Source organism: Calypte anna, chromosome 7 (assembly GCF_003957555.1).
Source record: "Calypte anna isolate BGI_N300 chromosome 7, bCalAnn1_v1.p, whole genome shotgun sequence".
Lineage (NCBI taxonomy): Eukaryota > Metazoa > Chordata > Aves > Apodiformes > Trochilidae > Calypte > Calypte anna.
The window spans coordinates 39,023,364-39,051,058 of record NC_044253.1 but is presented as its reverse complement, the minus strand read 5'-3'; the positions used below and the strand labels follow the sequence as shown (position 1 = coordinate 39,051,058).

Here is a 27,695-nt window from a genome sequence, read left to right as displayed (position 1 = left end):
GAATTTTTTTAAGAAACACTAAGTCACCTGCAATCTATAAATATTCTTTAAGCTTCCATAACCTTGATGGAAATCTGGGTAACAGTTGAGAAACTAACAACTGTGTGTGTACAACTCTTTAAGGTACTTGCATGCCTTTTTTCCACCTATGCAATTGGGGCAGCTGAGATTAACAGCTTTTTTGCCAGACTTTTATATCTCTGCTTTTGCTTTCCAGAGCTGTCTCTGCACCAGCTGTGAATTCCATGAAATAGTCTGGGTTGGAAGGGACCTTACAGATGATCAGGTACCAGTAGTCCTGCCATGGACAGGACACATCCCACCAGACCAGGCTGCTCCAAGCCCCATCCAACCCAGGCTTCAACACTGCCAGGGATGGGGCAGCCACAGCTGTTCTGTGTCAAATTGTGTCACAGTAAAGAATTTTTTCTTAATATCTAAACTAAATCTCCCCTTTTCCAGTTTAAAGCCATTTCCCCTCATCCTATCACTCTATGCCTTTGTAAAAAACTCCTTCCTGGCTTTTCTGTAGCCACTTCAGGTACTGGAAAGCTATTCTAAGGTCTCCCTGGCTGAACAACTCCACCAGATTTCGCTCAGGGGAGTTGAAAACTGGCAGAAATTTTTTCCTCCGAGGAAGTTCTGAGAAAAGCTGAACAGGAGCCAGCAGTGTGCCCAGGTGGTCAAGAAGGACAATGGCATCCTGGGCTGGCTCAGGAACAGAGTGGATCAAGGGTTGGACTTGATGATCTCTGAGGTCCCTTCCAACCCAGCCCATTCTATCATTCTATGAAAAAGAGCGACTGCAAAGCAAGTCCCTTCCTACCGCTTCCAGCCCACCGCCTCTTTTCACCCCCACAAAAATCGAAAGCAAACCACAGCTGCTCGATGAGAGGCCGCGGGACCAGATGCCCTCGGGCTGCGGGGTGGCAGGGAAGCGGGATCAGGCATTGCGGGGGGGGGGGGGGGGGGGGGGAGGGCAGTGCGGAGGGCCGGGCTCCTGCCCCTAGTTTCGCTTTCCCTTTCCCCTCAGTCGCCGCTTTCCCCTCCTCCTCCGCCTTTCCCAGAAATCAGGTGACGCGGCTCTTCCCTCCCGGGCTCATTCCTCCCACAGCCGCAGCCTCCGGGACATTCCCAGGGGCACCGGGGGGTGGGCTCCTCACTTTGCCGAGGCTCCCGGAGGTGAGGGGAAGGGAGAGGGAACACTAGGGCTGCTGGCTTCCAAGGCAAGGCGGGGAAGGTCATCCTTAGCACCGGGAGCCGCACAGCGGGGCGGGACCGGAGCCTCCAGGAGGCAGAGGGGGGAATGAACATACAGGCAGCTAAACGTATGGCGGTCTGGGCTGCAGATTGGGGCTTGACGCTTCGTTAATTTGGGATTCATTAATTTTGGGATTGAGGCTTCGTTAATTTGGGGGCGGTGGGAACAGAGCTAACAGAGCCTCCTCACCTCCCTTCCCTACTCGGCACCTGCTCACACGTTACACTCCCTGACCCATCTCCTCTGCTAACTACCGGCTGCTTCCCTCCTGCCCGCAACCCCTGCGCAGCTCCCGCGGGTGCGGAGGAGGTTGCGGAACCGGCGGGGGGGGGGTAGTGATATTCCCTTCCACGCGGAAAGAGGCCGTGGGCGGGGCGGCAGGCGGTGTTGCGCACGCCCATTGGACGGGGCGGCGGAGGGGCTGGGAGCTGGTGATTGGCAGGGCTCGGAGGGTAATTCCGCGCGTCGGAGAACGGGGGTGCCGCGTGGAGTGGGAGCGCAGCTTCGTCGCGCGAGTAAGTGCCGGGGAGGGGGGGAGGGGAGGGGGTGGTGCGAGGGGCGCGCGGGGCTATCGGTCGCCCAACGGCCGTTAACGGTCGCGGCGCGAGCGGTGCGGGGCTGACAGAACGAAAGAGAACGGGGCGGGATGGGATGGGATGAAGGGGGTGAAACAGCCCGCGGTGACTCCGCCGATCGCCCCGCAACGCAGGGACGGCTGTGCCCTTCCCCGCCTTGCGGCGATCACCCGGGAAGGACGCGGGGAGGGAATGGTGAAGAGGGGTGGGAAGGTCGTGAGACAGCGGCCGAGAGGAGTGCCTGGGAGGAAAGACCTGAGGAGGGGTGGTACCGAGCCTCACAGACCCAAATAAGCCAATTATTAGGGGGCTTCCAGCGTGGTCTCTTCTCCAGAGACACGCGTGGGCTGCCTTTGCTATCGCTGTGTTTTGTCCTTATCCCGCAGAACGGGCTTCCCACCCTGCAGCCCTTCACTTGCTTGTCCACGGCAGGCTGAGCCCTGCACCCCAGGACTGGTCTCTCTAATGCTTTCTGCACAAAAGCTGCTGCTTTCCTGCTTGTTTGTAATGTTTCCCCGCCCTTAGCCCCAAGAGATCACAGAATAGGCTGGGTTGGAAGGGACCTCAGAGATCATCAAGTCCAACCCTTGATCCACTCCCGCTGCAGTTCCCAGCCCATGGCACTCAGTGCCACATCCAGGCTCTATCGTGTTCTGTATCTGTCTCTTTGGGTGGTTTTCTGTCCCTGCTTCTCAGTCCTTCCCCAGTCTAATTGCTTGAAGACAAAAATTATTGCTTTCTCTCTGAAGCAGGAAGGGGGAAAACAGACTAACTCCATGATTTCAGACAAATTCTTGCAGCTTTCCTCACTCACATCATGTTTAACTCTTTGCCTTGGTGCCACTACAGTGAACTCGCATGCTGCGTTATCTGCGATCCCAATCCTCACACACCTCCAGATCCCAAAAGTCCACCCTTTAAACACAACAGCCTTTTTAACTTTTAACTTCTCAGGCATAGCATGCAACACGAGCAGCCGAGGGACCTGGCGTAATAAACAGGATGAATATGGCAAGAAGCCACCTCTGAGCCCTTCACCATGCTGCCCTCATCCCTGGATAGGTCCTATGACTCTTTTAAAAGCTGCAGATGTGAGGGGACATCCACCTCACCACCCATATTCACTCCTTGTACATGTTTTTGCGTGCAATTCCTGCTACAAGATGCTCATGTGCAGCCCAGTCAGGACGCAGCAATGGCCAGAGAACATAAATCACAACAAACAGCCACTTGGTCAATAGAAATATTAGACTTCTCCTTTTAAAGTGACTGGGATCTAGTCCATTTTCAGAGCAGGTGAGGGCACAATTAGAGCATGAAAATGGGCTCCTGGAGGTTTGATTTTGATTCACATTTTTCCCACCTCTTGGTGGTAGAGAGTTTGTCTGTACCAGTGAAAAGTGAAACTCCTCATCCAGGATCCTCAGAGTGCAGGTGTTAAACAGAGATCCTCATTCCCATATCCCTGCTCAACAAGAACAGTCACACTATCAGCATCCTAAATGCTGTGAAAACAGGTTCAAAAGGGGGGGAAAAACCCATGCAAGTTTTCATAGCGAAGGGTGATATAGCTTTGAGTTTTCATAGTCCTGTCTCAACTTGGCAATTTTTTTTTTTTAAACAAGCACTGAAGCTGTAAAGTTTTAATGATTACCTTTGTCAAACAGGTATGGCTGAAAATAAAATGTGTTTGCTAGAAACTTGTTTCATTCCTATTTCTATACTGTGTTCTGTTCATTGTCCCTGAAAACTTGCAATTACTTGTTACCACTTCAATCCAAACACTTCTTAAACATTTACAATGTGATTTTTTTTTTTCTTCCTCAGGATGACGCAGTGGTATCAGCTACAGCAACTTGAATCCAAGTTTTTGGAGCAAGTTCACCAGCTGTACGATGACAGCTTCCCTATGGAAGTCAGGCAGTACCTGGCAGAGTGGCTGGAACGCCAGGACTGGTAAGCACTGACATTGGCCTTCAGATTGAGTAATAATTACTGAATTTATCATGATAAATTACTCAAGTTATCATGAGTGTGATTGTGGGCAGCAGGAGAACACTGGGGAAGCAGCCTGCCAGGTGAATTTCTGCTAGCAGGAGACTTCAGGAGCTGTGTGGGTGCTATACCCTGTGCCCCTGCCTCTCTTCAGGGCATTCAGAGGGGCCTGACACCTTGAGTAACTCGTGTTTCTCTCTGCTGGTGTATAACAAAAACAACTCTTTTAAAAAAGACCAGTTGCCGCTTTGGCAGCTCTCACTATTTGCAGACTTTGAGTTTTGCCAAGACTTCTAGGAAATGGCTTTTTTTAGAGGAGCAGTGAAACAATCCCATGCATCACTTTCAGCTTCTTGATGGCAGTAAAGTCACACAGAGTGTGCTAAGAATAATAATAAGAAAACTATTTCTATATCAAGGAAAACAAAGTCAAAGTTGAAAGAGCGAAGCTGGCTTAGGTTTGGAAGCAATTCCTACTGCTTGCATATATTTCTTATATGCATATATAAATTGCATGTATTTCTTAAATGTGGTATTGAAAGCCTATTTAACACAAGCTTGCCTTCAATTATCCTAGGGAACATGCAGCCAACAATGTCTCTTTAGCCACGGTGTTATTCCACGACCTCCTGTCACAACTTGATAATCAGTTAAGTAGATTCTTGACAGAAAACAACTTTTTGCTGCAACACAACATAAGGAAAAGCAAACGGAATCTTCAGGTATGCCTGGGGTAGATGCCTATACCTGTGCCTGAATTGCTTCACTACTGCAGCTGGATGCCTCTAAGCAATCTGCCCTGCCATGAGGGATTTCCCAGGGGAATGTGTGAGGATTCTGATTTAGAAGCCAGAATTCAGTTGTTGTTCCAGTTTTGTTTTAGTTGTCTACAGTTACAAAGTTAGTTGCATTGCCACTACAGTTACTTAGTTGCACTACCAGTAGTTACAGATTCCAAGAACTGTAGAAAAAAAAAAAAATTTTGTTTGTAAGGAATTTATGTATTTGGAGCACTTGACTGTAGCTTCAACTTAGCCCACCCCTTCCCCAGCCACTTTCCTCCCTGTCCTAACAAGCTTCTGATGCAGAAGAAACACGGGGAAAGAAATCCTTCTATGTAGCTGCAGAATCACAGTTAATAGCAAAGAGCTCGTCACTGGATAGCACTTCTGTGTATGGTTTTGTAATGACAAATGGCCAAAGCTATTGCTAGTGAGTGGCAGCAAAGAACATACCCTTAGTTATACTTAATTATCTCTATTAATCAGTCCCTTCCCCCCATCCTCCCTACAGGGCTCTATGTCAGAGGATCTTCCATAGCAATGAAAGATCAGTCAAAAAGGGCTGGTACAGCTCAACAACCCCAGGCCAGCACCATCCTGGGCAGAGCAGCACACTACTTCCTTCAGGGCACATTTCAGCCAACTTGGTATAGAATCATAAAAATGGGCTGGGTTGGAAGGGACCTCAGAGCTCATCAAGTCCAACCCTTGATCCACTCCCCCCGTGGTTCCCAGCCCATGGCACTCAGTGCCACATCCAGGCTCTTTGGAAAGATCTCCAGACACGGAGAATCCACTACTTCCCTGGGCAGCCCATTCCAATGCCTGATCACCCTCTCCAGAAAGAAATTCTCTCTCATCTCCAACCTAAACCTCCCCTGGCACAACTTGAGACCCTTTGTGCCCTCTTGTCTTGCTGAGAGTTGCCTGGGAAAAGAGCCCAACCCCCCCCTGGCTCCAACCTCCTTTCAGGGAGTTGGAGAGTGATGAGGTCTCCCCTGAGCCTCCTCTTCTCCAGCCTCAACACCCCCAGCTCCCTCAGCCCTTCCTCACAGGAATTCTGCTGGATCCCTTCACAGCCTCCTTGCTCTTCTCTGGACCTGCTCCAGCACCTCAACCTCCTTCCTGAGGGGCTGAGGGGCCCAGAACTGGACACAGGACTCAAGCTGTGGCCTCACCAGCACATGTATACATGTAAATCAGGGTGAATTTGTATCCAGACTTGGCTCTGTGTTCATAAGTGGCAGGTAAAGCACCTCCTTTACACTGGTGAGCAGGAGCTGTGCCTGTCAAACTAAAATAAACCCCTTCAAAACCCCTTCAAGGGTGTGGGATGCTGCCTCTTGAAGATGAGCTCTAGGACTGTAGGGTAGCATCTTATCTCCCAGTAACATCTCTGTCCCTTTCCTCTTTTTGCAAAGTCCCCTCTCCTCATGCACTAAGGAACTAAAATAGAAACCATTCTTGGAGGTGGTTGCAGCTGTCACGTTGTAGCCTCAGAACATGCCACAACCAACACAAACCCCAGGGCTCACAAACAGCCACACACTCATCTTTTTGCCAACCAGTTTACTGAAGGGCAAGAGATGAGCAGTGTGAATTTTAACACTAGGGCTCTCTCTGATTGCAGGATAACTTCCAAGAAGACCCAATACACATGGCAATGATCATCTACAACTGTCTGAAAGAAGAGAGGAAAATATTGAACAGTGCCCAGCTGTCAAGTCAGGTAACAGTCTTGGAATGCTTAGTGGAGCTCTTTCCTGTTATTTGGGACAGAGTGAGCGAAGACTAATGCAAAAGGAAATAGACAGCCCTCTCTCCGACCAACATCTTTTTTTTTAAAGACAGAGGAGTGAACATTAGTATGTACCATCAAATCATAGAACAATTTGGGTTCAAAGGGACCTTAAATGTCCTCCAAGTGCAAACCCCCCTGCATGGGCAAACACCTCTTACTTCACCGGGTTGCTCCAAGCCCCATCCATGCAAGCCTTGAACATTTCCAGGGAGGGGGCAGCCACATATTCTCTGGGCAACCTTTTCCAGTGTCCCACCACTCACTAAAGAATTTCTTCCTAATATCCAATCTAAATCTAATGCCAGTTGGACAGTGTGGCTTCTTTGTGCTATGTGAGACATTTAGAGGAGAAATGGCCAGGGGTTCCTTGAGTGATGTAAAAGCTATGTTGTTTTTTTTTATGCTTCTGAAGTATAGCTTGCTGTGATCAATTTTAATGGACAATTTATTAATTAGGGCATGGCTTATTTCTGCAACAAGATTTTTTTGTGTTTTACTCCTGAACAAACAGCAAACAGCTGAGCCTTGGTTCTTCTGCAGACTGTGTCTCCAGGAGAATGATGCATTATCCTCCTTCCCAGTTATCTCAAAGTATTTATTTCCATTTTTGTTTTGTTTTAAATGAAGCTCATTTCTTTCCTCTGAATCATAGGTAGAGCCATATTCTCCTTCCTTATCTGCTCTGGCTTTTCATCTTTTTTTTTTTTTCTTGCCAAAGATAAATATTTTGCAATAAAAACATTTCTGCAGCTGGGGAAGACAAGCATACTACATACCTGGATGTAATCTACCTTTGTAATAACACAGTGCTGACTGGCCAAGTTCTGATACTTAAATACCCCTTTAGAAAGCATGCTGTAGGGTGTAAAAAAACCCACTCAGGCATAGGCCTTCAAGAAGGGTTGTACAGCAACCATGTCAAAAAGAGCCCCTACAAAAATGTGACTGACAAAGCCATTCCCTGATTACTTGTAGCTGGCTGCAGCACAGCTCTGCAGTTTCTATTCTGGCATGTGATGTAAAGCACACACACCCTACCTTTCCATCACAAGGTGGATTTGAGCCAAAAAGGGAAATAAGTCTTTCTGGACATGTTGGCACTAGATACAGCACAAGGCTCTACCTCTGCTTTTTGGTAAAATGGTCTCATTTCCCTAAAACTGAGAAGACAGACACTGAGCAAACAGCTTAAACACCAGAGGATCCCAAGCATTAGACTATGCTCAGATTGCCTTAGCAGTCTTAGAGCCACAAGGGGAGACCTTTGCTAGGCTGCCAAAATAAATACTTTGGACTCCCTCAGCTTAAGCATTAGGCAGAGCAACAATGCACACCTGACTGTACCACCTTAGGGGATCAGGGATTTTCTAACACCAACACTACTGCTGGTGAGTGGAACAACAAGAAAAAATCCCATCTTTCACATTCCTGCAACTCGTGAGTCATGTCATCCAATGAGATTTCTGAATTATATTGGGGTGTTTTCAAAGAAGCTCTATTATACAGAGGTCTCAAGTGTGCTTGAATGCCCTTTAGGAAACAAATTGCATACCAAGTCACCCCGTTTGCCTGTACCCAATCTTGTTCTTGCTCTCAGCCCATTTCTCTCCATCCCCTGTATGAATAAATCTAACATTTAATGGAGATGTCATCAGGATTGCTGATGTCTTGAAATACATTTAGAAGATGCAGGAAAATAAACAGAATAAATTATTTGTGCAAAGAGAAAATATGTTTATAGCTTTATGTTGCTATGATAAGCACATCACCACCATACAGCAGGCATTTTTCATCCTCCCTTGCCTCTTGCAAATTCACTTGATTTTTCTATTACAAAACCTTAGCATGATATAGCAGAACAAGCCATGCTTCATCAAGCTGGTTGCCAACAAGTCACATTAAGGAAAAAAAAATATTTGCTGTCACAAATCACTTGGCCTTGTCGTTCTTCTGCTTGACTCCCTCAGATGGATGTGGGGAATGTACAGAACACTATGATTGGGATGCTGGACAGACAGAAGGAGCTTGATGCAAAAGTTATGGGTGTGAAAAACAGTGTGAAAGTAAGTACAGTGCAACTACTTGGTGTTCTTTTGATGCATTTACATTGAAAAGCTTTCAGTACATCAGACTATAAAATAAGAAGTAGAAGTCAGGTAATGATTTGGGGTTTAATTCTATCTTCAGTGGCTGTTTGAGAACTAATTATTCTCAGATAATTATTATACCTTTTAAATTATACTAATTATTATACAGATATATACAGATTATTATATAAATACTATAATATATTTTATATATATTATACAGATTATACAGATTTGTAATTATACTAATTATACAGATAGGGATTTGACTGGTTTAACAAGATCAAATTTCCTCTGCTTGACTTTTAGCAACAAAAACATTTGACCTGACAAACCAGCAGCTGAGGAAAAATTCTTAAGAAATCATATACTGACCATTTGTTGTTAACTAGATATTTTTTTGTTTAGTTAGCATACATATGTTGGGCTTGAACACCATCATGACAGAAAGCTTCTCTCCAAGAAAAAGCTGATAATTTCAAATGCTTTATACCATTCCAACTTCTTCTGCTGTAGCCTAGGTTGCTCTGATTTCTGTGAACTTCTGTGGCTAGTTTTTCCTTATTTTATAATGAGCAGATTTTAGTCATCTGAGAAGATTAAGGGGGAGGGTGAATAAAAGGTGATTAAGTATATTTCCTGTTAGACAGTTCCAAGAAAAGACACTGCTGTAAAACTGGACTTCATCTCTGCAAATGGCTGGTTCCAGGCAGTCCCTAAATCAGAAACCTTGCATTACCTGGGGGTATTTAATTGTGGCCACTTTAATTTGTACTTTATAGGAAGTGGAGCAAGACATCAAGACACTAGAGAATATGCAAGATGAGTATGACTTTAGGTATAAAACCGTGCAGAACAGAGGTGAGTAATTTACCAAGGACATACTTTATTGCATTGAGTTCATAAGAGTAAACTGTTCTGTCTTATGTCAGGAAATTAAACATAAAGTTATGTAGCCAAACTTACTGATATAATGTCCCTTCTCTATAAATTCTGCTTTATGCTGAAACCTAAATTCTCTGCATATGACTATTCTTACAGGAAGCAAGAGCACCTCTGTTAACCCAGCATTCCTTTACCCATTACATCCCATTCGTACTAGAAATAGGGAACCCTATAGACTCTTACTATTCAACCATACATTTAAGTAGTTAATATTATGTTTTGCTTTGCCAGCATTTATTTCCCAAATGCCTTGTCTCCTTCAGGTTGTGTAGCCCTTGTATACTGAGGGAAGCACATGCATCTTCAGTCAGTGCTGGATTCATGACATAGATGTCTCCCTTTTTGACTTTGTTCTAAAAAACCATTCAGTTCCCAAGACAGTTTGGCAGCTGACTGTTCCCAGGAGAGGGACATGTTCAGAAAATACCAAGGAGAGCACTAAGTCAACATCTTGCTCTTTGTACTTCAGGACAGGTAACACTTCCATGAGGCAGATGAGAACCTCTGACTTAAGGCCAGCAGGCAGCAGAGGTAGTAGCCAGGGGCAACTATGTAGGATCTGTCCTGGGCTACCTTTAGGTGGCTGTAAACATTCTCCCTTGGAATACTAGTTAGCTTCTGTTGCCAGGTTAAGTAATAAGAGTTATGCATACCCAAAGTCAGCATAAGAACTAATTGCTCTTTGTATATCTTTACACAATTTAATCAGTGTTTTAAATGAAGTTCTTACTCTAAGAAGTAAACTTATGTCTCAATTACCTCCCTGGGATAGTGGCTTTTCCTTGCATTAGTTCTGCAAGTGTAAACTCTGTCCTTCCAGAAAGGGGGGGAAGAGGAGGAATCACAGAAACATCTGGGGGGCAGTAAATATTTCCCCCCCTTAAGCTTTAAAGATATCCTTCACTCAGCATTAGCCAGGCAGGTCCCAGCTTCTCCCCAGTGCTTCCCTGTTCTCAAAAGGCATCACCTGCTGCACTCCCTCAGCCTCACCTTCACAATTTGGACTTATTTTACAGAGTACGAGTCCACCAGTATGTCACAGGAAGAATACAAGAAAGAACAGCTGACTCTCAAGATGATGTTTTCATCACTTGACCTCAAAAGAAAGGTAGCACTCTAGTTTTCTTTCAGAAGGCAGCAGCATTTCATTCTGAACACGTTCATATTGGCTGGGTTGACAAATTATGTGACAGAACACTTTACTACTACTGCCAGTTAGACTAAAAGTTCATTCTTTCCCTCCTGGCAAGAAATCTACAAACTCTGGAAGCAAGTCTCTTCTAGCAATCTCTATTTAGAAAGATGACTGAGAAGGAAAAGTTTCAAAAGGAAAAGTCATGCCAATAATCATGTTCTTGAGGAAGAGCTGCTTTAAGAATCTGCAGCTGTAATGAAGAGTTATCCTTCTCCTTCAGTGCTCAAATCTACAGTGAGCACTGGGTGACCGCTGATACACATTTGGGACACGTGCACATGAGACATGGACTCTTTAAAACCCAGTGATACTGAAAATATATTGTTTTTCCACTTCATTTAGCAAATACTCCAGCCAAAAAGAAGCAGGTGCTTTAGGAAACATCCTCTGGTAATAAACTATTATTCTGAGGTCCTTGCAAAGTTTTACAATACATATAGCATTATCTAAAGCACTGTTTTCCTGTCTTTTAACAACAGTAACTTAACATGCTTTGTAGGAAGTTGTGGACAAGATAGTACAGCTGCTGAACACCACAGAGCACACACAGAGTGCACTTATTAATGAGGAGCTGGTGGAGTGGAAACACAGGCAACAGACTGCATGTATTGGTGGCCCACCCAATGCCTGCCTTGACCAGCTACAGAACTGGTAAGTCTCCAGTCAAGGACTGCATTGGCCAAGAACTTGAAGTGGTTGATGTAGGAACACCAAATCTGTAAAAAATACTAATTACTTATTTTACATTTTCATTCTGTCACAGCATAACTACAGCTCATTGATTTTATTACCTACTCCAGTTCCAATTAGCAAGAGGTGCTCTCTCTGCACTGCCATGTCCATAAGGGACAGTCACCTTGCTGCATTAGAACAACACAAACCCACAGTAAAAGTAATGAGGCTCTCATTGTAGGTTCACCATTGTTGCTGAAGGTCTACAGCAAGTTCGTCAGCAGCTCAAAAAACTTGAGGAACTGGAACAGAAGTTCACCTATGACAAAGATCCCATCACAAAATATAAACAAGTTCTGCAGGATCGAGCACACAATCTTTTCAGACAGCTCATCCAGAGGTAACAGACAAGGGTCTTTTCACCTTGGCCTGAATAAATGGATGGAGAGCACCTTCCTTCTTTTCCTTCAATATTTCCTGCATGCTAACTTTGCATTTTCTGAGTCTTTCCCAAGTTTTTCAGAAATATTAAACTAACTGGCTGTTTGAGAGTTAGGCTATTTAGTCTTTCAGGCCTCAGGAGTTTGATTCATGGGGTTAGGTAGCCCTCTCCAAATCCCCAGCTAACTTATCTGGCTCTTGGGCACATCTTTCAGAGCAATGTCACCAGCAAATTTAACAAGCACTGGGAAGTGGCAAATGAAGCAACACTCCTCACTTGGATTGTTCCTGTTACATCAGCCTTTATATGACATTTTTGTTGAAGGAAGCTCAAAGTAGCACTCTCCCTCCTCAAGCCAGTCTAAGACAAGCCAGCCCTTATAAAATCACTTTATACTTGCAATATTTCTACTTTTTCCAGAGGTCTACACAGACCTCTGTGCAGATTGAAACTGCATCAATAAAGTGTATGGTATCACCATCCTGCAAGTTTTACTTTTTATGTTATTACTTGTTCCTTAAAGACAACACTGGTAAATCAAAGTGCCTTTAATCTCTTCTTTCTATAGCTCCTTTGTGGTAGAGAGGCAGCCTTGCATGCCAACACACCCCCAGAGGCCACTAGTTCTGAAGACAGGAGTACAGTTTACTGTAAAGCTGAGGTGAGTTTTCCCTCTCCCAGCCTGTTTTGAGGTAAGCATTTTCCTCATTGTTCTCCTACAGCTGAGAGCACATCTTACACAGGCACTTAAACACTGAGGTCAGGAGGAGGAAAGTGCCATATGGCAGAGGGATGTCTCCTACTGAAGTTTAGCTTGCATTTAGCTTTTTCCCTTTACCAGAAGTAGAAAGTATGGAGTGTACAAGAGACAAAACAGAACAGCCAGATGCAGGAGTATTGCTCATTTGTCCATCTAGTTTTCTCTCTGAATCAGGACCTCAGATCAGTGTCTGCAGAACTCTTTATTTGTCCTGTCACTGAAAATATTGCCAAGTATAATGGGAGTTTAGAGCCTATATGTGCCCCTGAGTTGTGCAGCTTAAGTAGAGCTGTGATAAACAGTGTGATAGAGAAAAACCTGTCTTTTGTAATTGCAGGAATTAGGAAAAAAAAAAAATGACAAAACAAACAAAACCACAAAAAACAAAACAAAACCCCAAAATATCCAACCATAAAACCAAAAAACCACCAAAAAAAAAATCCAACCAAAACCAACTCTCTTTTTCAGATTGCTGGTGAAATTGCAGGAGCTGAACTACAACCTGAAAGTGAAAGCTTTATTTGATAAGTACGTTGGATTTTTCTCATCCGTGTTTATGTTAAGGGTAAGCAGTCCCCACCTTTAGAAATCCAAAATGCAGCCCAGTTTGAAGTGTTGAGTTGGCCAGGAGCAGACTGGTTCTCCATGGCAACAGGTACCTCCCTCCTTTTTCTTACCCTCGTCCTTGCTCTAGATCCCTCTAGATCCCTCTATGTAGGGAGATGTCACCAGGGGCTCAACAGTTGCTTTAAGGTTTGGGGATGTAACAGGTTCTCCAAGATTATGACAATGGCCCTAAGGTCATGAAAGAGGCCAGTGCATTTAAGAAAGCAGGTGGGTTTTTGTCTGTTCACTTGAAACACCTCTGGGATCCAGAAACTGCATGAGATGAGAAAAAGAAAATATTTATGTGGATGTGGGAACCAAGGCTTTGAGAGGTACAGCAGCTATAATGCAACTCTAAAATCCTGATCCATTCAAGTGATGCAGCAATTTATTCAAAAGTTGTATGCTTTGAAAGCAGATTTAGAATGACTGTGCTACTTTTTTTTTTTCTCAGAGCAAGAGTTAAAGCCTGTGTACTAAAAGAAAGGACTTCCTTTGATTATAAAACATTTTAGCAGTTCTTTTTTTTTTTTTTTGACAGAGATGTAAGTGAGAAGAACTCAGTCAAAGGGTATGTACAAGACAGAAAATCACCTTTATCCTGGCCCAAACCAGGACACTTACAAAGGATATACTACAGTTTGATATATTAATACTGGGTTGTTCCAATCAATGAGACACTTAATTCTTTCCTCTCTTTCTGAAGGTTCAGGAAATTTAATATTTTGGGAACAAACACAAAAGTAATGAACATGGAAGAATGTACTAATGGAAGTCTAGCAGCAGAATTCAGGCACTTGGTAGGAGATTTTTTTTTTTTCCTTCTATTCATGCATCCATTTAATTGTGTGGCTAGAGAATGTGGTGGGAAGGAGAAATTGCATTTGTTATTGAAGTCACCATTTATTTTTGTGTAAGGGGAACTGTGGAAATCTTCCTTCATTCTTCCTTTTTTGAAAAATATTTGGCCTCTTTCAATTTAAATGCTTTTGCTTTTGTCACTAAAATAGGGCCAGAGAGGCAAGCAAGGGTATTTGCTGTCATACAGTTTATATAGCTCCCAGTTTTTTAGAGAAAAAGACAGACATCTAGAAATGCTAGATGGGAAGCTTTGAGTAATTTTAAGAGCTTTGAAACTGGAAAAGGAAATCTTTCTACAAGAATTTCAGTGCCTTCAGTAGACTATGCTAAAGATTGGGTGATAAGTCAGATTTTGATTTCATCATCATAACAGGAAAGGAAAACTACAAGTCCTGAACCAGTGAACATGGAAATCTCACCCCCTGTCCAGAACAGACAATGTCTGAAGTTTATTATCCAGTTCAGAAGGTTACTTTGCTAAATCAGAATTTCCTGATTCATCCAGACTTCACACTGCTTTTATTCTTATAAGGCATCTTACATAAAGGTGTTACAGCAAATATCTGTGTTCACAGATGAATGGTTTATAAAAGAGTCACAGTAACCTATTGTTTGCAACCAAATGCTTGACTCCCCTTAGCACTTTGATTTGTGACCGAGCTAAATGAGTGACAGGGTTATTTGTTTCTTTGCAGCAACTGAAAGAACAGAAAAATTCAGGAAGCAGAACAAATGAGGTATGCAGCACTCACCTTGTTCCTAAAGCTTTTGCACATAATTAAAAAGGTAGTCAGGCATTTAACAGTGCTGTGCTCTGTGCCACCAAGAAATACACAGTATGACAGATCCATAAGAGAGGAGTTTCTGTGACACAGTCCATGCAGGAGGTATCTACACATGACAAGCACTGCCAGAATGGTGTCCCTCTGGACTCACCCTCACTGACAACTAACTGGACTTACAGATTTGTTTGTTGCTTGGGAATAGAATCATAGAATCACAGAACTGGCTGGGTTGGAAGGGACCTCAGAGATCATCAAGTCCAACCCTTGATCCACTCCCGCTGCAGTTCCCAGCCCATGGCACTCAGTGCCACATCCAGGCTCTTTGGAAATATCTCCAGACACGGAGAATCCACTACTTCCCTGGGCAGCCCATTCCAATGCCTGATCACCCTCTCCAGAAAGAAATTCTTTCTCATCTCCAACCTAAACCTCCCCTGGCACAACTTGAGACCCTGCCCTCTTGTCTTGCTGAGAGTTGCCTGGGAAAAGAGCCCAACCCCCCCCTGGCTCCAACCTCCTTTCAGGGAGTTGTAGAGAGTGATGAGGTCTCCCCTGAGCCTCCTCTTCTCCAGCCTCAACACCCCCAGCTCCCTCAGCCCTTCCTCACAGGAATTCTGCTGGATCCCTTCACAGCCTCCTTGCTCTTCTCTGGACCCGCTCCAGCACCTCAATCTCCTTCCTGAGGGGCTGAGGGGCCCAGAACTGGACACAGGACTCAAGCTGTGGCCTCACCAGGGCTGAGCACAGGGGCAGAATCCCTTCCCTGGACCTGCTGGCCACGCTATTCCTGATCCAGGCCTGATCCATTCCCCCCAGCTTAGTGTCATCTGTGAATTTGCTGATGATGGACTCAATCCCCTCATCTAAATCATCAATGAAGATATTGAACAGAACTGAAGCTAAAAGAAAAAAAAGAAAAAAAGAGGTGCCTAGCAAGTACCCATTCTAACAGGTGGCATTAGTTTAGGAAGTTAGCATTTTCACTTAACTTTGACCTCTAAACTGTTTGAGGTCCAGATCAAGTAACCTTGGGCAGAAATGTTTCCTCCCCACCACCATAAATGCCTTACATTCCTCCCAAGCAATTTTCAGTCCCCAAGAGGTTCTTTTTTTGATTACTACTTCTTTTCCTTAAAGGGTCCTCTCATTGTGACAGAAGAACTTCACTCTCTGAGTTTCGAGACACAGCTGTGCCAGCCTGGCTTAGTAATAGACCTAGAGGTATGCCTTGGATGAAACAGATGGACTAAAATGTGCGTCTTTCATGCTGAAAACCTAAATTTTAACAGTGTTTTGATATTAAACACTATTTCAATATATATAAATGACACTTCACAAGGTCTCTATGTACCCATACAGGGAGAATGATGTCAGATCTCTAAGTAGGAATAGATGTGTTTTAGAAAGTATATATAACCAACTTTGTGTTTTAAGCTCTCTTGGAAGTTTCCATTTATTTCTTAACAATTATGCTAAGAACTCTCTAACAGTGCTATCACACCTGACACTAAAGAAAAGTCAGACAAAAGTCACTCGAGTCTTTCTAGTACTTCATTATACTGACACTTTTCCTCCCCTATGTACAAACTTCAAGTGAAAGAGGAAATTACAGCAGGAAATTACAGCGAAACATGCTTGTGGGTCACCTAGAGCTGGGCTGCAGCAGGGCCACAGGGCAGTGACACGTTTGCTTTTGTATCTCTTTCAGACCACATCCCTTCCTATCATCGTCATCTCCAACGTCAGCCAGCTCCCAAGTGGATGGGCCTCTATTTTATGGTTCAACATGCTGTCTACTGATCCCAAGGTATCTGGGGGTGAGAGGGAGCCACAAACACAACAGCTCACACACGCACCACAAACAGCTCACACACACACACCACAAACAACACCTCACACACAAACACTGCATGAAAAGGAGCCTCTACAGTTTCCAAAACTGTATCAGCACTAATTTTCAAGCATGGGCTGTTTATATTTGTGGCTGCTGCATTTTTACCACAGTTGACTAGGAGAGAAGCACAGTGTCCTACTTACATAGCCTAAAGAGAACATTTGAAACCCACATCATCATCCATTGTATTCATTATATACAGGACACAGTGAGAAGCAAAACACAGATTAAAGAATTGAAACAGTGGCCACTTGAGTAATCTAGGAATTCTACCCACTGGGAGAAGACATTCCCAAAGTCCCAAACATTGCTTTCCATGATAAAGCCTGCCTCTCAGAATGGCAGCCTCCTATCTAGATTTGTCTCAAGCTCACATCCATTCTTAAATCTGCATTTTGTTTGGGCAATACAATTGTGTTAATGTAAAATTAAATTCCAAAAATGTTTATTAACATCAACTGTACTTTTTCCCTTCTGTTCTAGAACTTGTCCTTCTTTCTGAATCCACCCTGTGCAAAGTGGAGTGTACTTTCTGAAGTTCTGAGTTGGCAGTTTTCATCTGTAACAAAGAGAGGACTTAATGCAGATCAGCTGGGCATGCTGGGAGAAAAGCTACTTGGTATGGTCTCCTTCCATCACTTCAGACCTTTGGTTCTACTGAACAAGCAGATGCCTTATTTGGATTGAAGCTGCTTTACATCTTTGCTGCAATCCCTTTTAATTCTCACTTCCTCTCACACCTTTGCCCTGCATGCAACATCACTGCAGAGCAGTGGAGTGTTTTCAGTGTAGGAGAGTTTGCAGGTAAAGGTCAGGTCATGAAAAAAAAAAAACCTACGTTTTTAACTTAGGAGTTCTGTGCATAAAGACAATGCAAATTGGGGCTACTTCAGCCTTTTGAAGAGCTACTGAAGCACACGGCAAGATTTGAGGTGGCTGTTTCTTGGTTTGTTTTGGTTTTGCCTCCATCCATTTTAACCACAGGCATGGCCCCAACTCAAGGCAATACTCAACATCAAAGACTAGGAAGCTATTAAAGGGTACCAAATTCAACATATCCCAGGTGAAGTCCTTAGTAAAAACCTAACCAGCTATGGATTATTCCCTTTTCCAAACTCCTTGTCAGTTCTCCTTATAGCCAAGGCACTAGACATGGCTACAAGCTTGCAGAGTAGACTATGCAAAATAGTACACACAAAAAAAAACAACAAACAACCTCTTGAATCAGTGTGTTCCACTAAACTTCAGTTTCAGGAAGCATTTCTACTTAGAGAGATTTAACATTAGTGGATCTAGGTGGTAATTCCTTTCCTAATTTCCACAGGATGTGACAAAAAGCTTACTGCTTTATTAGATTACTTTTCCAGGGAGAGTAATTTTTGTTAATCTAATTAACCATCTGGAAGAAAAAGTAACCACTGACATTTTTCTATGGTCAACTTCTATTTCATAGCTTCAGACAAGCTCCAAATAACAGTAGGGATGCTATTTACATCTTAATTCTACAGCTAAAAGTATTTTACTACTGAAAAAAACCCAGGTAGCTGAACACTATATTCAGGATCCCATAGTGCAAGGGGACACAGAACATAAGAGGGTGCCAGGGTACAACACACCTGCTGCTTTTGAAATGTGAAAATTGACAGAACCTCCTTATCAAGCATCTCAAACAAGCTCCCTAACTCAATTTATTTTGAGAGATGAGAGGAAAAAGTATCAGACTCCCAATTTTGAAATCCATAGCATGATCTGTTACAGAAAAAAAATTGGCTCCAAATATAGCCAAGGTCTGCAAAGCTTCTGTGGTCAAGTGCAGGATTTTCTTTACTGGTTTGATGTGGTTATGAAACACCATAAAAACAAGGCAGGAGGAAATTATTGCAACAGAAATGAAATGACTCTTTGATTGGGGGAGACCTGGGAGTCAACAAAAGCCTTCAAGTCCCCAAAGTTGAGGCAGGAAAGCTCTGAATCTCAGAAAAAATATTGTGGGGTCTGCTGAGCTCCTACAGAAAACCTTACAGGTTGCACTTTTCTTCTTTTGCCAGAGAAGAGATGCACAAGATCGTGTTTTTCCTGGAAGTGTTTTTGAAACTGGCAGGTGTTAGGTGTAGCTCAGAGTAGAAATTGTCAGAATAATTTCATTCCCATTACACAAGGTCTGCCCAAATACATTTGGTCATTCTCATGCAGCAAACTTCCCCAGAGAAGTCTGCAAGCCCTCCCTTCACTAGCTAGGAAAATTTGTAAATAAATTTGTAAGTAAACACCCAGAACTTAGTAAAGCTGAAAGAAAAGCAGCTGTAGCACCACGTAACTCATGAACATAACTGGAGTCCATTTATTCTGTTCAGGGCCAGCAAGTGGAGGCTCCCATGATGGCCTTATTCCTTGGACAAAATTCTGCAAGGTATGAACACAGTTTGAAAAGGGAGATGGAACAGGAAGTTTTATCCTGGGATCTTTTTGGGTGGGCTGGTGGTTTGGGTTGTTTTTGTTTTATAACTCCTATAGGGTGCTTTTTCAGTAGTGCACCCTAATTACTCTAAGGCTTAGATAGTTGTGGGAGGTTTTGGTGGGGAGGTTAAAGTAGTGGCAGCAGGAAAAAAGGGGCTTTTCATAAAGGAGTAGATGACTTTGAGATTACTTTTGAGTCATGTAAACCACACAGAAAAATGCATCTTCTAAACACACCATCTTAATCATTATTAATGGAATTGCTATTAATGCAATAGTTCTTTTTAGCTATTACAGAAAGCATAAAAGGAACCAGCAAGACTAGCAGCTCTTCTGTTACAGTGAAAGACATTTCCTAAGCCAGGGGCAACCTGCTTAATATTCAGTATATGCTTCATTCTGTTGTATGTAGTATAAACAGTTTCTGTCCTTCTGGGCAGAGAAACAAAGGTAAAGAAAAAAAATTAAAACAGAAGAGAACACAGGGATGGTGGGAAAGAAGAGGGGGGGAAAAATGCAAGAAAAAGCAGATGCTTGCAGGATTAGAAGCTTGCTTCCTTTCCACTAAAAGTCACATTACAGTATCCCTGTTCTACCCTCTGCCCCCTCCCCCCCCCATCTGTGCCTTTCCATATTCTGCATTTCAGGAAAATATCAATGATAAAAGTTTCCCCTTTTGGTTGTGGATTGAGGGAATCCTGGAGCTTATTAAGAAACACCTCCTGTGTCTCTGGAATGATGGGTAAGACCTGAGTGAAGTTAATAAAGATGTGATCATTGCCTCTTTATTTAGACTAGTAGTTGCATCCTCATGTTGTGGGGCTCTTTGTGCAGATACTTGGGATCCAGTAAACAAAAAAACAGCAAATCTGAGGGAAATTAATGCTAGTAGTGAAGAAGCCCCCAATAAGGCAGCTGCTTTTAAGCAAAAATGTCAGCTGACCAAGCTGTGCCATTTTAGTCACAGAGCAGGGCTTTGAATGTTGGATATTTTTTTTCTGCCTCTTCTCTTGCTGGGTTCTTTCTACACTCTAGAACAGAGCCTCTTCTGTGTTTGGCAAAAAAGACTTAAGTACACAAAGCATAAGTCATAAAATGATCATCCATCTTAAAAAAATACAAACAAAAAAACACCCCACAAACAAGAAACTGACCCACAAGCAAACATTAATTCTGAGTCACCTCTGGGTGGCAGCATCCAGACTTTGAATTTCATTGCAGTCCAGAAAGTGGTCTTCAGTGATTTTAATAGAGTATTATTAACTAGCAAGACAGACAGATAGAAAGAGTTTTGTTTGCCCTTTAATACTGCTTTAGTAAACATTTGGTTCCAGCCTTGCCAATTTCAGGAGAAATCACTGTCAGAAACAGGTTCAGCCAAGGCCAGAATCTTGACTTTTAGGTTTTAACCACATTTTGAAACCCTGTCAACCACTCAACTCAGGGTGTAGCACCCTACTATCCCCACAAGTCTGCAGCATCTACAACAGCAAGCTTGCTCTGTCCTGCTCAATCAACAGCAGGCTTCAAATTATTACCCCCCAGCTCCAGATCAGTTCTGCCAAAGCCCTTTCCAGTATGAGCCTTGTTTTACTGACTAAAGTTCAGATATTGTTTTTACACATGGGAAGTCCCCAAAAAAAAAGTATTACAGCTTCAATAACACTTGCATTTCTTCATACTTGATAGGAAGGCTGATTATACACAGTCATTTACTACTGAACACATTTATTACCCAAGGCATGCCACTGAAAAAACAAAAATACCACCTCACACAACACCCAGCACCCATAAAACTGGACAGCCTACAGCACCTGAAATTTCTAAGCAAAATCACAATTATTTAGCAGGATTTGTGCAAAAAGCTCTTTTCCTAATTTACTGCATGGAAGAGGAGAAGTAGCACTTTTTGAATAGTACTCAAAACTTCATTATTGCTGGATTATTTTGAGGAATAACAAGTAGTAAAAAAAAAAATTGACTTTTTTTTTTTGAAAAAAAAGCAGTTGGATTCACCCAGGGTTATGCCACAGCACTGGCTTGTGCAGCTCCCTCCAGAGTATCTGTTGAGACCAATCCATGTCTTAAAATGATCACACTGGCCTCCTTGCCTGCACCATGGCATTTGCTGAGCACAGTGTATTTATGGGAGGTGAAGTCACACAGTCTTAACAGCTCATCTTGCAAACATGCACAAGGAATAAAACAAACCCCACAACTTTACAGATGCAGCTGGTAGCTAGCAGGATTTTTTTTTCCATCAGCTAAAGAGGAGAAACATCTTAATACAGTTTCTAAGCTAAAACTGCTAGCTGGGACCTGACTATATTGCATACATACAACTTCACTGCTGCTTCCACAGTTTTTTTTTCTGCCCAGTATTAGCAACAAAAGATAATGTCTTATTTAACCTCAGGAAAAGGACTGTATAACCCACCAAGCAAAAAGAGCAGTGCTGAGTAAAACTATGGCAATCCACAGCCTGTCAAGTCCTGCTGCTAGTTTACCAGGTGTTCTGTGAGGCTTTTTCATGTCCTTTAGCTTCTTAGTTTTCCTAGCTAGCTGAGCACAGCTTGCATTGTATGTTGAGGAGATAACTCAGCTTTTTCTTTCCCACACCACAGCTGCATCATGGGTTTCATCAGCAAAGAGAAGGAACGTGCTTTATTGAAGGACCAGCCTCCAGGAACATTTTTACTGAGATTCAGTGAAAGCAGCAGAGAGGGAGCAATCACATTTACTTGGGTGGAAGGTTCTCAAAGTGGTAAGTCAGTGAGAGAACATCTTTATCTTCACAGTACAAACTCACATCCCAACAAGAAGTCTTGATGTTCTTCCCTTTCACCCCAAGGACCAACACAATGCACCCCCCTCACAAGCAACAGGCCACAAGCCATGTCAGACATATACCATACTTGGGGAAACTCATAAACCACAGAGTGGCTGGTTCAAGGTTTCAGCTGGGATTAGTAATACTTGCCAGGAAGTGTTACTGGCTGGCATGTTTGTTGAGGACAAACTGACCAAGGTAACTCCTTAGGAGGCCTCTAGTACACACACAACTGCATCTCTCTCTCTCTCCAAACCCTTATTACCTTCCCTATTAAAGACTTCTTTCTCAGCATAAGTTCACTACATCCACATGCAGCCCTCTGTACTGTTGTTCTCTCACACTACTTCACCTTGTGCACAACACTCCTTTCTCACAAAGCTTTCTCTAACTTACAACCCAACACCATTCCTTCCTTCCTTCCCAGATAACCACACATTTTCTTACCTCATTTTCCTAGCAGTTCTCCTTCCTCCCATTTCCAGAAGAGCTGGTGTAGAGCTTTCTTCTTCACTTTATTAGACTACTCCTCTCACCCTGTTGCAAGGAGGCACTGAAACACAAATGCTGTAAAAAACCCTACATCTAATCAGGGTCCTCCCCTTCTCATCCCACTTAAAACAATCTGCTAAGGTGCTACAGCTGTTGGCACTTCACTTGGATAAGCCCAAGACTTAAAACAGCTGGAAGAGAAACTGCTGAAATATACTCCAATTATTTCTTTCCCTTTGCTGCCTTTGTAGCTGAGGCATCCAAAAGTTGAGCAAAGAAGGATTATAGCATTTGGGGCAGCTTTATCTGTCCCTCTTTGTGATTCATGGTGTATTGGGATCACACTGCCCAATAGGGTGTGAAGGGCATCAGCTGGAAGCAGGTTGAAAAGGTAGCACAGCTCTAATTAGTTAATGGAATACTGCTGTTTATCTCCATGGACCAATCACCCCTGTCATTCCAAATACAGAATACCCCAAAAGCCACATGCTGACCCCTCATCTAACATATAACCCCTTCCTCCCCACAAAACATTTCTCCCTTTCACAGTTATTAAATCATCACCTGCAGCACAGTAGGTGTCATCCAAGTGAGCCTTTTGTTCACGTGGCATCTGAACTTGTGGAAGTGGCTGGAGATTTTCTGGACAGTTTTAGCTTTGCAAACACCCAGCAGAGTTGCTGTTTGTCTCCTCTGCAGAGCCTGAGTTCCATTCAGTTGAACCTTACACCAAGAAGGAACTCTGTGCTGTCACTTTCCCTGATATCATCCGCAACTACAAAGTGATGGCAGCTGAGAATATTCCTGAAAATCCACTGAGGTTCCTCTACCCAGACATACCCAAAGACAATGCCTTTGGCAAATACTACTCCAGGCCTAAGGAGGGTGAGTGCTGGAAATATTTCCTACAGCACAAGTGTGAGGTTTGTTCCTGAGATATGTGGGCAGTGGGTGATTTCTCTGGTGTAGAAAGGTTGGGTGGCAGGGGGACTGAATGTCTTGGCAGCCTAACCCATGCTTGAGTGCTGCTCAGCTGGAAGGTGAGAACAGGCACCTAAACTTCAGGAGGTTAATAAAAAGTCTGGCTTTAAAGAGGCACAAAGTGAGACCTAGTCAGATCAAAACCTGGTGATTCAATAGTCACTGGTCACCCAGCTCAGCTTTCATCTGAGCCTGTGGAGGAGGCTCAGGGGAGACCTCATCACTCTCTACAACTCCCTGAAAGGAGGTTGGAGTCAGGGGGGGGTTGAGCTCTTTTCCCAGGCAACTCTCAGCAAGACAAGAGGGCACAAAGGGTCTCAAGTTGTGCCAGGGGAGGTTTAGGTTGGAGATTAGAAAGAATTTCTTTCTGGAGAGGGTGATCAGGCACTGGAATGGGCTGCCCAGGGAAGTAGTGGATTCTCCGTGTCTGGAGATCTTTCCAAAGAGCCTGGATGTGGCACTGAGTGCCATGGGCTGGGAACTGCAGTGGGAGTGGATCAAGGGTTGGACTTGATGAGCTCTGAGGTCCCTTCCAACCCAGCCCATTCTATGATTCTATGTGGGATATCTCAGAGATGCAGGTTCCTGCTAACAGCTGGAACCATGACTCAAATTTGACTATTACATAGGACTGATCCTGGCTGTGTCAGTAAGGTAGGATGTCCGGATCAGCTACATCAAACTTTACAGGTGTTTTTATTCCCCAATTTCTATAGGGCAAAAACAAAAACAGAAAAAAAAAAAAAAAAAAAAAAGGAAAATCTGTCAAAATATGGATTAAATTAACCTAAGTGCTGTAAAGTGCATGAGAAAGACTTGCACATTATCTGGGGCACAGGCTTTATTCTTTGTATAGTAAAGATGGCAATTTGCTAAAAAAAAAATACCTGAAGCTTTTCTTTTTTTTCTCCTTGAAGCACCAGAGCCTATGGATTTGGATGGGCCCAAGGGAAACGGTTACATCAAGACTGAATTAATCTCTGTGTCTGAAGTGTAAGTTTCCATAGAAATGGTGGCTTTCTAAGATCTGATCATAACTTTTTAGATGTAGTTCATGTCCCTTCATAATATTTAAGGGGTAGGCGCCCCTGTCAAATCTTTATACTCTCTTAGAAGACCTGAGCACAGCACATTCAAGCAGTGCTGTGTTTGAAACACCATTTTTAGGCAGAACCCCTACAAACTTGCTGGTTGGTCATACTGGCAAATAATTTCCTGAAAAGGAAGTTCTTGGAGACTTGTTGGACTTGTTTAATTAAGAGTGTAGATGTCTCTGTAGTCCCAGTTTCCATTAAAAGCCAGGCTGGCTTTGCAAAGCATAGAGTGCTTCCCACATACCAGTTCTTACCAAGAGCTCTCCTTAGTGGCCCTTTGGGACTCAGAGCCAGACATGGCAGCCTGGCTGGGCCTCACTTCTTCAGTAAAGATTCATCCCTGCTTCTCTCCTTCTATCAGCCACCCTTCTAGGCTCCTTTCTCCAGAAAATCTGCTCCCCATGTCTCCTGAAGAGTTTGATGAGGTGTCTCGGATAGTGGACCAAGCAGAGATTGATACTGTGGTATGTATCACAGACAGGAGGCTTGAGCCCTTTTTCCTTTGGTTTTTTTTTTTTCCCACTTCAAACATACATCAGACACTTGACCAAAGATAACTCATCACTTCCTGTGCAGAGGAGAAGCTGGGAATCCAGAGTTAGACTGGGATTTCTATCCTTTTTCTTGCTGGTTACTTGTGGCATAGGGGTGGAGAAGAGGAGAGCAAAGCTCCTGGTGTGTATCTCATAGGGAAGGGAGGGAGGGGAGAAGTAGCCCTGCAGTCCAATGCTGGCAAGGTACCACCTGTTAACAGAACAGTGCCACGGGTGTACACACTTCAGAAAACAAATTCCAGATCAAAGCACAGACATTTCATTTTCTCCATGGTATTTTGGTCCTAGGATGAGTCTGATGCTATCTGGGGGCTGTGTGCTCTGTGGCTAGCACAAAGACTGGAGTATGAGTGCTTCTCTTGGCTTGTTTATTGACAGTTATTTTCTTCTTGCAGATGTGTTCAGCATATGGAACTTGAGAGGCTGAGCTTTTTACTGCATCATTAAAGCAGCTGATTAGCTTACGTATTTATCCTGCCCTGCACTCTGACTTGGTGCCACGCTTCACTCTGATTCTTTGGTTTCTCAACCAGTAGCAAAATGCAAATATAAACAGCAGCCTGGTTTTGTTTAGAAGTTCTCTGTTTAAGAATTTCCAGTTAGCCAGCTCCCGTGCCAGACTGGAGGAAGAGACAAATACAGGAATGAGATCTTCAGCAAGAGCATGAGCAAAAGAAAAAACATGGCATTTTTTGTTTAAGGGAATTAATTAAATTTAACATTTAAAACAGTTGGCTGTACATAGAAGGCTTCAAAGGCAAGTTAGTTCTTTTGCAGAGGTTCTGTTCAGAAAGGTCACATCTTCCCCATAACAACTTCTTAACTTCCATTGATTTGAATTTTCACCTGCATCACAGAAAGGAGCAGACTGGGCAGGTATGTGCCACACCGAATCCACAACCTGCTGAAGTTTTTCCTGGTTTTATCTTTTCTAAAGGCATGGCATGCAGAGAGAACAAAAATGCTACCTGCATTTCATTTTTGCTTGTTTCTGAGACCAAGTTCTGTTGTGTAGGGTGTTTAGCACAATCCTCCTCATAAAAAGCACTTCTTAGAACACCACCTGGCATTGGCATGTGCTGAGCTTGCAACTCAACATGTAAAATCAAAATTAAAGCCTCTACAGACATCAGTCATGCTGTCAGGTAGCAGTATCAGGCAAACCAAGAACCTTAAAGAGAGCAAAAGGGGTCAGAGTATGTTTTTACTCACTTTGCTTACTCTACCAAGGTGTGGATCTGGGCACTCTTATCTTTTACAGTAACACATTGAGGTTATACCAGGTGGGATAAAACTTATTTTCTCATGCCCTATTAACCAGGGTACCTATTTAACTGAATAGCCAGAAGATGCTACAGGGTTTGATAATTAAGTGGTTTTGCAATTAGGGATAAAGGAAGAGGAAAGCAAAGAAGTCAAATTTATAGAGAGTAATGGCTGTAGCACAGGCAAGCATTAGTACTTAAAAGGATAAAGCTGGGCTTCCACTGGAGAAGGAACAGGTTTGGTTTTCTGCATGTTTAAAGATAATTAGCAGCTGCTTAGAAAAGAAAGGACTGGTTCAATTTGGTGTGTAGTGCTCAGGAAGACTGATGTGTCCCCTGCAAAACCAGAAAGAAATTTCAAGGACCTAGAGCACATATTTCAATGAAATGCATTGCAGAACACACCTGGTTTTGGTGCCTTGGGTTACTGAGGTTAACAGTGCTACAGAGTAGCACAACTGGTGACTTTAATACTTATTCTAATAACTAGCTGAATCATTATCTCTGTTGCAATACAAAAATCAGATACCTGTTTCTTGAGATAAATACATCTTATGCTTGTGGTTGATATGCAGCAGTTTGTTTTCATTACTATTACACTTCAATTTTCTCAACCAGTTCTCTTGAGAAAGTCAATGCCATGGCCTTATTTGTGGCTTTGTCTTTATGTAGCCAATAGTTCTAAAAGCAATGGGTTTTCCCCCATGGAATGTTCTTTTGCCAAGTCCTCCCAGTAGTTTACTGTGCATCTCTTTTAAATTTGTTTGAACAACTAAACAGTTACAGCTCTGAAGCATCTGTAATAGATGCTTTCAATTCACAGCACTGTTGCAAGCCAGTCTGAATTAGAGCTCTTAGAAGGTACTGCTGGAATAACCTTTATTCATTCTTACTTGTGTCACATCGTTGATTTTTTTTTTCCTTCCCCAACCAAACTTCAATAAACTCAACTTATTTCCAATGGGAGTCGATCAGTAGGGTAACTGACCTAACACTGCCAAACTTTGTGAGCTATCAAGCTGGCCCACTGCTGCATCATCATTTTCTCTGGGGCTGTGAAGTGAAACAATCCCTCATCTTGTCAGACTTGTAACTACACAGCCAGAAAAGCAGTAAAAGGACAGAAACTGCTGGCAAGATGAAAGAGAGCAGGCAGGCAAAAGCTGCTGAGGACACTTGGCCAATGCACTGAAGAATCCCAGCATTAATAAAAAGCACCCAGAGAAAGGACAGGGCTCTAGAAGATACAGATAAACCAATAAAACCATCATCATCTTGGTATTTCCATTTATTATGCTGTAAAAAGCAACACTATCTGGATTTTATTTCTTAAAATAAATAACTTTCATTTTCAGAACCAA

The 27,695-nt window shown here is 43.2% G+C and overlaps 1 protein-coding gene across 4 annotated transcripts; it reads left to right on the top strand.

The window, feature by feature from the left end:
* The first annotated feature begins 1,053 nt into the window (after nt 1-1,053).
* On the top strand, nt 1,054-27,695 carry STAT1 (signal transducer and activator of transcription 1). 4 transcript variants are annotated; one of them, XM_030454616.1, is made up of 24 exons: nt 1,054-1,074; nt 3,664-3,792; nt 4,409-4,553; nt 6,244-6,342; nt 8,382-8,477; nt 9,284-9,362; nt 10,463-10,554; nt 11,141-11,292; nt 11,555-11,713; nt 12,324-12,416; nt 12,984-13,043; nt 13,663-13,692; nt 13,828-13,921; nt 14,678-14,719; nt 15,905-15,988; nt 16,476-16,574; nt 17,145-17,280; nt 19,016-19,071; nt 19,766-19,860; nt 21,743-21,882; nt 23,140-23,325; nt 24,339-24,414; nt 24,877-24,979; nt 25,465-27,695. In XM_030454616.1, the coding sequence occupies exons 2-24, from the start codon at nt 3,665-3,667 to the stop codon at nt 25,486-25,488; spliced, it is 2,268 nt and encodes a 755-aa protein (XP_030310476.1). In that variant the 5' UTR covers nt 1,054-1,074; nt 3,664; the 3' UTR covers nt 25,489-27,695. The 4 variants fall into 4 exon arrangements, with proteins under 4 accessions (XP_030310476.1, XP_030310474.1, XP_030310477.1 ...); XM_030454614.1 differs by lacking the exon at nt 1,054-1,074 and adding an exon at nt 1,083-1,182; XM_030454615.1 differs by lacking the exon at nt 1,054-1,074 and adding an exon at nt 1,739-1,776.

What these genes read in the sequence shown, in the direction of transcription:
- STAT1 (XM_030454616.1), top strand. Translation starts at nt 3,665, where the DNA reads ATGACGCAGTGGTATCAGCTACAGCAACTTGAATCCAAGTTTTTGGAG. An exon ending in TAAAACCGTGCAGAACAGAG is followed by an intron (nt 9,363 to 10,462) that starts GTGAGTAATTTA and finishes CTTATTTTACAG; the next exon opens with AGTACGAGTCCACCAGTATG. An exon ending in GCTTAGTAATAGACCTAGAG is followed by an intron (nt 15,989 to 16,475) that starts GTATGCCTTGGA and finishes TATCTCTTTCAG; the next exon opens with ACCACATCCCTTCCTATCAT.